This window comes from Austrofundulus limnaeus, unplaced genomic scaffold, assembly GCF_001266775.1.
Source record: "Austrofundulus limnaeus strain Quisiro unplaced genomic scaffold, Austrofundulus_limnaeus-1.0 Scaffold293, whole genome shotgun sequence".
NCBI lineage: Eukaryota > Metazoa > Chordata > Actinopteri > Cyprinodontiformes > Rivulidae > Austrofundulus > Austrofundulus limnaeus.
Window position 1 is genome coordinate 101,119 of NW_013952695.1, and position 9,542 is coordinate 110,660.

The 9,542-nt window shown below is 41.1% G+C and overlaps 1 protein-coding gene across 1 annotated transcript in view; it reads left to right on the top strand.

The window, feature by feature from the left end:
- LOC106526758 (EH domain-binding protein 1) overlaps nt 1-9,542 on the top strand; it is a 26,516-nt gene that overhangs the window by 8,000 nt on the left and 8,974 nt on the right. The window contains exons 3-4 of the mRNA XM_014021438.1: nt 6,179-6,278; nt 7,846-7,919. Of these exons, the coding sequence (XP_013876892.1) occupies nt 6,179-6,278; nt 7,846-7,919 (174 nt within the window). The remainder of the gene's footprint in view (nt 1-6,178; nt 6,279-7,845; nt 7,920-9,542) is intronic.

Sequence of the window (9,542 nt, forward strand, 5' to 3'; positions counted from 1 at the left end):
TTGGTGATTATTTTTCTATATATATTTTTTGAGATAACTAAAACTTGCTGGAAAATGTTTATATTCCAAACAAAGTCTCAGAATTCCCCCTATGAGGGAGGGGAGTGCTGTTGGGGAGAGAAATGTTTTTTTAAAGCTTGTTGTCTTTGCAGTTTAATTTCAAATTGGACTGATTTTCCATATTTTCTCTTAATAGTTTAGAGTGAAAATATGGTAAAATTATGCCAGGAACTGCATTTGTATTAAAACTTTGGTAACTATATGATTTAAGTTTGTTAAATATATAAAGAGTCTTTACTGCCTTAATGGAGATTTTTGTAAAATCTTCATTTTGAAGGAGTGCTGCACTGTAATTAAGAGAATAAGTTTGTTGAATTGTCTTGATACCAGCATAAAATCTTCTACAATTTATATGTTTAAGAAGACCACTAAGTTATTGTTATGGTTTATCTTTAGATGATTGTATGTAGTGTTTAGTGTAGATATCACAGGATTCCTGATGTTAGTTTTGTTTTTGTTTTTTCAAATTTGGAGATTGTTCAAGTTTGTTTGTTTGAAGTGATTTTTGTTTTAAATAACAGGCTAATATGATTTTTTTTTCTTTCTGCACCCTTTTTATTCAGTTATTGATATACTTGTTTTTTATTATTTTTACATTATATTTTATTTTAGATGGATGAAATAAATGAATTAAAAATATATAACCATTTTTTCTTATTATTAAAGAAACTCAAATTTCTGTCAGCCTTTAAGCCTAATGTTCATCTAATTCAGTTTTATTATAATAAATGATCACATATATATATAAACATTTAAGTTGTATTGAAAGAAAGGTAAACCTTCAATCTTCAACTGAAAACATAATTATGGCTCTTTGAACAACAATTGATTAAAAAATAGTTACATGATCCTGCGTCCTCTAAACTCGTGACCTCTCCTGCACGCCGTTTCATACCTCCGTCTCTTTTGTGAGTTGTAAAGCAAGCAGTGGTTGACAAATGACACCAGTGGAAAAGGCAGTCATTGTACCGAACTGTGAGAGGAGGCTTTTTCTCTCTTTTTTTCTCTCTCTCGTTCTTTTTTCTCAATTTTACTTTTCTCTTTTTTTTCCCCTGTCTGGGGAGGGGAGGAAAAAAGGAATGGAGGTGAGAGCATGAATCGGTTAATGTGTTCCATTCAGCAGACATTATACACAGGTTCAATAAAGCAGGAATCTGCTCTATACTCTAGGACCATTGTGCCATTGAGGACGGCTAAAAAGGCCTCGTCCAAGACTCCATGGAGGAGGGGGGAAGAAAAAGCCCTCAGCAGCACTTCAGTAGAGAGCGACAGAGAATAGGAGCGAGCAGAGGAAATCACATGTGCATTTAAAGACAAGAATGGAGGGTTTGATTCTTACATCACTAGTGTAGTGTTGCCAGAGTTCAGAGTTGTTGCTGCAGTTGCATTGCTTTGCCTGATTCAGGTTTTAACCACAACCTGAAGAACGATGAGGAGGAGATGGAGTTAAACCGTTGAATCTGATCCATCATGTTTTGCCACAAAAGCTGATTCTGAAAGCTCATCAACCTTCCCTGTGTCCTCCTCCTTCCTAACAAGACACTCCTTCACTCACATTAATTAAATCAAGACTTCAGCAGGCTGCTTACACCCCCCCCCCCCCCACCCCACTCCGATCCTCACCACAGACCCCTCTGATTAGGCCGGCCCATCATGCATATTCACATCGCCGCAGTGACAGCCTTTTAACGAGCTCTTACCTAATCACAGGAAACAATGTTCATCCTGTTTCTTTTTATTCCTTCTTTTCTGCCTTCCTTTTATGTGCCTTTGGCTTTCATCTTCCCCTGATCTCCCGCTGATATCCGACGCTCGGATGGAGAGAACGATGGGAGAGACACAAGCGAGGCTCGGGCCTTAAATAAACTACAACTAAGAAAGTGACTCCAACACACGAGACAAGTTCAGCTTTATCTCCTCCCTTTCCCTCCCCCTCGCCGTTCTCCTCCTCCCCGCCTTTATACATGTCCGATAGACAAATTGGATTAGCAGCTATTGGATTAAATGACAAAATGGTGGGATAAGAAATGAGATGAACGTGCTGTGATCACAGCTTTTAATGCGTTTCTCTTTCTGTTCCTTTCATTTGCCTCTGTTATCCAAGCACCCTCCTTCGAGGCAGAGAGGGGAAGATGTTCCAGACGTAAACCTGACTCAGCATTTCTAGTTCATCAAGTAATTCTTCATAATTAACAAATGTACTTCCTAAAAGCCCGAAGTGCTGAGCTCTGTAACGTCATTTGCAACAAAAGACTGACGTGGTAGATTACTAGCTTATCAGTTCAGTCATTTTAAACCACAAATTTCTTGTCAAGGCAGCAAAATAAATGCAACTTGCATTAAAATCGAATAATTTGATGTTTGAATCACTGCAATCASTTTTTGTCTTTTCTCTAATGTTGCATGGTTAAAATCCTAGATTGAGTAAATTAATCCTGGAATTTCAAAGCTAAAGCATCAGTAACCCCACCCAAGCTGTTCAGCTTTTGATGGATGATTTACCTGTAGCCACCTGTAGGTAACACAGTTTGTACATGTTTAAAGCTTGATAGTGCATAATTAAATTGCATAGAGGCAATTCTTGGATGTGAGAAAAGCAGTGCAGACTGGCAGCAGCAGCAGCCRCACTTTGTCCACCTCGGGGTGAGTTTCATTATTCCTATCCACTCTGAATGGAGCAGTGGCCAAGATGGCTATCTTAATCTTATTTGGCGACAGGGGCTCCCTCTGTCTTTTCACCCTTTCTTKCCTTCATTTCGTTTTCTTCCTATCTCTCATATGGATTCACAGAAATGCATGGTGATCTGTGCTAACCAGGCTTTTTCACCGTGCCCTCAGGATCTCCCTTGACACAATGCAGTTTGTGTCATTTTATCCTGGTTGTGTCTCTGAGACCGAGTGAAACAAGAGAGGAGGGAGACAAGCAATCAGATAGAGAGGTTGTTGGAATATGTCTATCAGTTGTATCTCAGCTCTGTATGCGTCTCGGTTGATTGTATCGTCTGCGTTTCTCCCCAACGCATTRATAGGAGACACTGAACGTGATATCAAAAACGATAAAGTTCCCTTTAGGTGAGGAAACCCCATGTATCTCCATCAGGCGTGTTTCTCTCAGCCTTTGATGTACTGATCAAACATTGTATCCGTGCCAATTTTAATACTTCAGCCTCAGCAGAGTTTGGCCTGTTCCCGCTCCGCATTGAGCACTAGAGAAGTGSCGTATAAGGCGAGCAGCAAGACCCAGAACGCAACCTGCCAAACTGGCAGATGCTTCGATCCAAGATGGCCCCCTGAGAGCCAGCATGGATCCACAGCCTCCAAGAGCCAAGGCTGGATTCACAGACATGGTGTCAGTGCTGCTTGCCAGGGATACTTACACCATTTGTCTTTATGCAAAGCAACAATCAGCAGGATTTTTTTTCTCCTCCTGTTGTTGCTGCTGCTGCTCGTAACATACGGAAGATCTCATTACAGTTTCGGCGAGAAAAAACATGTTAATTAGRAAATCAATTCAGTTGGATCCCAGCAGCATTCCTTTAATTCCTGAGGTTTACTGCTAAACTAAAACARTTATTGATTTGTAACCATAATATGATGATGTGGAGTTCAGCTGCTCATTACAGTTTAGTTAATGAGCTGATTAAATAAGAAGCACTTTCTGATCCCTGCAGTGTTAGATTTTCTTTTTGTTAGAAAGTAAGTGGGATTTTGAACTAAAAACTACTAAAATGTTGAGTTTTGTTAGATTAGATTAGATTTTTATTTTACAGAGCACAATGAAATTACAGTTCAGAACACCATTTAGAAGAAGACAGAAGATAACTAACATAGGAGAACTTACAGATAATTTACCGTAACATTCTAATAATCAAGGATATAACTGCTGTTTTATGGAAAATGATCTAATATACGAGGGTGACTTTTATTACTGCCTAATTTTCTGTAGGGCTGCAACGATTAATTTAGACATAAAATAAATTTCATAATTTAGCATRAGTTATCTAAAAACAWTGYAATGYGACAGGGCCTTTAGCTGTTTGTTTAAAAGACTACTTGCAGTTTAACAAGTTTCATATAATTTCATTTTTATTATGTTTACATTAATGTTAAAAAACATCTGAGTAAGCTGTTAGGTTTCAGGTTAAAATTCAAATGTTTCATGGGTTATTTTAATGAGCTGGGAACTTATGTTAAAGTAGAGACACTGGATAACAGGTGACATGGTGTGTACTGGAGCTGGAACTGGAGGTGCACTCACAGGAAGCATAGATGGACGTCGTGACAAAAACAATCATTGACTAATCGACTAATTGGAAAAATAATTGCAGATTAGTCGAATATCAAAATAGTCATTTGTTGCAGCCCTAATTTTCAGATTCTTACTGATGCTGTCGGAGCTTTCAGTCGGTGCAATAGTTCTGGTGCCCAAGTCCAACTTGTCTTTGTCAAACCCAGCTCTGTCTCTTTAAGAGTCAGGTGGTATCTGTGGGTCAGAGTTCAACCCTGATGGACGCCGAGGAGCTCCATCTCTCCATTCTCGTCCATTTACTCTTTCTCCTTCATTTTAACCTATTTTATCTCCTTTTTCCCCACCATTCCTCTGACCTTCCTGGCTTTTCCTCCTCTCCTCCTTCTCCCTCCCCTTTCCTCCTTTCATGAAATGTGGCGGCTGTCTGGCTAACGGTGGGGGATATAGCTTTATAATCCCCCCTCGTCTTCCAGCCTGCCTCGCCACAATGTCACAGGAGCTTAATATTTGCCATTATTATTTGCTTGTTTTATTTGACTTCGAGGCAGTACAATGACCTGTCAGCGCAGGCTTTATCCCCCCTCCGAGTGTCGTCCATTTCAAAGTTGACTACAGTAATCCACGAGCCTCCGATTCAGCTTAAATCCCGAAGCTTCCTTTCATTCTTTCGTTTTTCTTTCCTCTCACTCCCCCCCGCCCCGCTCCCTCCTCCCTCCTAAATGAAATTACGTACATCTGCCGGCTCAGAGTATCACAAATGTCCACGCACTCGCCGGTGTCTGTGCACAAATCCACGCGCCTACCTTTTGTCACCAGCAACACAGTGGCCCGATACCCGAGTGTGTTTGACAAAAATATAAACTGGTTTTATTTCAGCGCATCACATTTTAAGTTTGTTCAAACGTGAGTGTCAGAATTAGTTGGAATCTTTTATTAATGTCATAAAAAGGGGAAAAGTTCATTTAGGGAATTGTGCGTGTTGTTTTTTGCCAATTATAAAGTCTTTGTATTTTTCCGGAWACCGCAAGGGTTAACATGATGTCTAAAATCATTCTTCAGCTTTTGTTTTCTGTTTTCATCAATTCCCCCWCTTCACAGGTGTGAAGATTAAAGCTGATGTCACAAAACTGAGTGATCTGACCAGAGAGAAAACTTTCCCCTGAAAAATATTTGAATCATGTTTTCAATTTAGACTCAATTATGCTTACAGTTGTTCAGCACATGAGGGTTACAAGTAGACAAATCACTTTAAAATAAACATCATGGATTCAGTTTCYTTGTGCCACTTTCTGATAATCCCCTTACATCTTTTGGATCGTGTAGTTTAAGGGTTTTTTTTTTCCTGACACTTGAGGCTCTCCATTCGACGTGCTTCGTCTGTATCAGCTGTTCGCATCCCGTCGTAGCCTGTAAGCAAGTTAGCGTACGGAGCTTTAGCCCCAGGCGTGGGCGAAGCTTACATTAGCCATGCATCTGATTCTGCTAGCTCACTGCGTGYTGTGCAGGTATTACACCGAGCGGTAGAGAGGTCTGTTATTTATTTATTTTTGAAGGCCTGCTGAGTGATTGGTGGGATATGTTTTGCCCTACAGTGAGAGGCTTCACTCTGTAGAGGCGCTTGACGGTAATCGCTGCGTTAATCCCGCCCCAGTCGAAGCCGTATTGACGTTGTGAAGACGCGGCGTGAAGAGTGACTGTTTACACCAGGAACATGGGCGAGGGGGGCTTTATTCACACACAGGAAACTCACATGGACTTGCTGACTCAGCGGTGACAAAATAAAAAAAAAACTGTCTGGGAGGCGTCCTCGATTTTTTACGYATCGGCAGATTTCGCAGCATTGAAACATGTTTGTTTTTCAATTCTCAGGAAACAACAAGGAGGAGGAGGAGGCCATGATGCAGGAGTGGTTCATGCTGGTCAACAAGAAGAACGCCCTGATCAGGCGGCAGAACCAGCTSTCTCTGCTGTACGTACACTTTTTAATTTCTACTAACATATAACCCTCATCTGTGAAAATATCTCAAATATGCATTAAAACACTAAAACATCACTTCAGTCTACAAGAGATGAAACTGGTTGAAGCTACACGAGGCCGGGGTGAACGTCTCACTCCATCACCCCTCCTCTTCCCCCTCTGCCTCCGCTCATTGATTTACATGTAGAAGGAATATGAAATCAATAGAAATGTGGCAATCGCTACTCTATCTCTAGTCTTTTTGTACATGGTCAGCTGCGACAGGTGGACACACACACACACACACACACACACACACACACACACACACACACTGCCTTTTTCTTTATTTGCAGGATTTCAAAGAGTGCAAGTGGCGGGGAGATTGAAGTATTCATAATCACATTATATCGTGGGAAAGGGGAGGCTTTTAAAGTGGCCAATTGACAGAAGGGCTGATTATTAGCCCTTTCTGTTCTCTCTTTATGGGGGCGAGGAGAAAAGGCGCCTGTGAAGGACAAATTCTATTAGACTGAATTAGCTCATTTTTTTAATATGGCTGAAAGAGGAAAGAATTCAATTTGTGCTGCACACACACACACACACACACACACACNAGGAGGTGCTGTTGACTCAAAATCACATTTTAAAACCCCCAACTCAAGTCTGTTGTTTAACATTTATTTACCTGTTTGTCTTGATAATTGGGTGTCAGATTAAAACAGTGAACACATTCACTTGGATATCATTTTAACTTCTATTGCTTTGTGTACATGTGTTTTATCTGTCATTGTTGCAGTTTTCTGTCTTAGACCACACAATGAAATGTTAGATTTTATTACTCCTATAAGTTTAACATCAAAGTAATAAAAGCCCAATTATACATAAAATTAGGCATTTTCGCATAGTTTGGACCTAAACACGATTATTTTGTAGAGCGACAGAAAGTAACTAATAGTACGATATTTTGTCATTCCCTACATGGCAACCCGGTGTACTTTGTGAAAACAGAGCGGCTGGTTCTGAAAGCAAKAGGAAATCCGTCGGTCAGGAGCAGCAGTGATTCCCTTCTGACCTGTTTCACTTTTAGAGTTAGTTAAAAATCATTTATATATAAATATATATGACCACACAGACACACGTCCTTTATTCTAATTTCATGCATTTTTCCCTCCTTGCCTTTCATTCCTTGTTTTGCCTCTCACACACACACACACACACCCACACACACACACACACACACACACACACACACACACACACACACACACACACACCACACCACATTTATATATAAATATATAAGACCACACAGACACACGTCCTTTATTCTAATTTCATGCATTTTTCCCTCCTTGCCTTTCATTCCTTGTTTTGCCTCTCACACACACGTTCACCCAGCGCTGTGTGAGCGCACTATGAGTATCAGTTATGTGCAAGTAGATTAATGTGAAGCAGGAGAAGGTCCAGGCAAGTGGCTGAATCGATGTTTATTGCAGGTTTCTTTAAGTACTTAATGATTTAGTCATTAACATATTGATGAACTTTGTGTGTGTGTTTTGCCTCCAACTTGCCACAGGGAGAAGGAGCACGATCTGGAGAGACGATTCGAGCTGCTGAACAGAGAGCTGAGAGCTATGCTGGCCATCGAAGGTGAGACTCACTGAAATACTTCCTGTTCTGCTTTAGGAACCCAACAGATGCACCAGATTTTAMCGACTTTAGAAGAAATCTGAGAAAGACGAGCGGYATGAGATGAAGACGTAACCTTTTCTGGTGCCTCGTCTTCACCTGTTTGGTTCTGGTTCCTGCTCTCACATTCTGTCCAGCTGTTGATCTGCCTTTATTTAAGGCCTGAAGCTGGACGATTTGAATTCTGCATGTGCTTCTTGATGAGGATTAAGATGCGAGGGATTTCGGCCTCTGATACTCGGATCAATGCTATCTGTTTCCCAGCCAGACCCAACTAGCCGAGGCCTGATTTTGAAATGCAGCCACAGCTGCATTGAGAGGGTCTGTGTGATGAAAAGCATCAGTTTTATTATTAAAAGCCTGTTTAACCACAGTGCAGCCAGAAAAGCTTCCATTGTGTCGTATCAAAGTTGTCAGAGGGAAGTTTAATCCCCTTCGACTGCATCTTCTGTGGGGAAAATGAACCTTTTGCCAATCAATGCTAATTGATTTTACCATTCGACATTGACCACAGACAAACCCTCGCTCTCCTTCCAGCCTTCAGACAGCCATTGTAATTTCACCGGGCACCTGATAAGCTACCTGCGCCATCATAAATCAATTGTAATTAGCAAGAAAGGAGGTGAGCTGGGCAGCAGAGATGGGGGGGGGGGGAGTGATGAGGCAGGTGGGTCGGCACGTGTGTCTAAACAGATGCATCCAGGTTAAACTCCTTCATGTTTGAACTTTTTATTATTTATATTCTTATTTTAAATGTGTGACTGTTTTCTGTTTCACAGTTTGAGCTCAGAGTTTGTTTTTCTTTTGTCTTTTTTCTGTGCTCTCTTGTTGCGACGCTCTCAGGGTGACCATTTCTTTATGTGTTGAGTTTGTATGATTTGTTTGCCTGTGTGTGTGTGTGAAGGTGTGAGAGCAGAGATAGTGTGAGAGTAAGAGGTGGTGTGTGTCGTGTCACTGCTGTCCTCTCTGCCTTCATGTGGACTTGTTGGATTTGCAGCTGACTAACTTATCAGCCGGCCTTATTTCCTCCCTAAGGGAGGCACTTAACATTCACAGGCTCTGCCTTTCTGCAGCAGCCACAGATAGTCCTGAGCTGCTGGCAGGAAAGCTGCCAATCTGCGTGTTTACATCTCACAGGTGTGTTTGTGTGTCCGTCTGTCGTTTTCCACCTGTGTGTATGTGTGAGCGTGCAGGTGTGCAGCCTTTATTTGGTGCTTGGGCAGGTCTATTGAGCAATGGTCGGGAGGGCAAGTAATTGCTGATTTGGTTGGTCAGTCAGTGACACAGACACACAGAGATGGTAGAAGGTGAGAGAAAAACACATATGTGATACACCTGCCCACACACACACACACACACACACACACACACACCCTGCAGAGAAAAATATACACCTGCACTCAGTCAAACTCCTCTCCATCTGTCCCATCCTCTGAATGAGGTTAGAAAGAACCGTCCAGGTCACTGTGAAGTGCAGATAATCAGCCTGTGTTTGAGAGAAAAAAGATCATTGTATTTAGGTTTTATTTAGAGTATAAAACTCTTCTTTTTTAGAATTTAAATCATAAATAAATACTATATTAC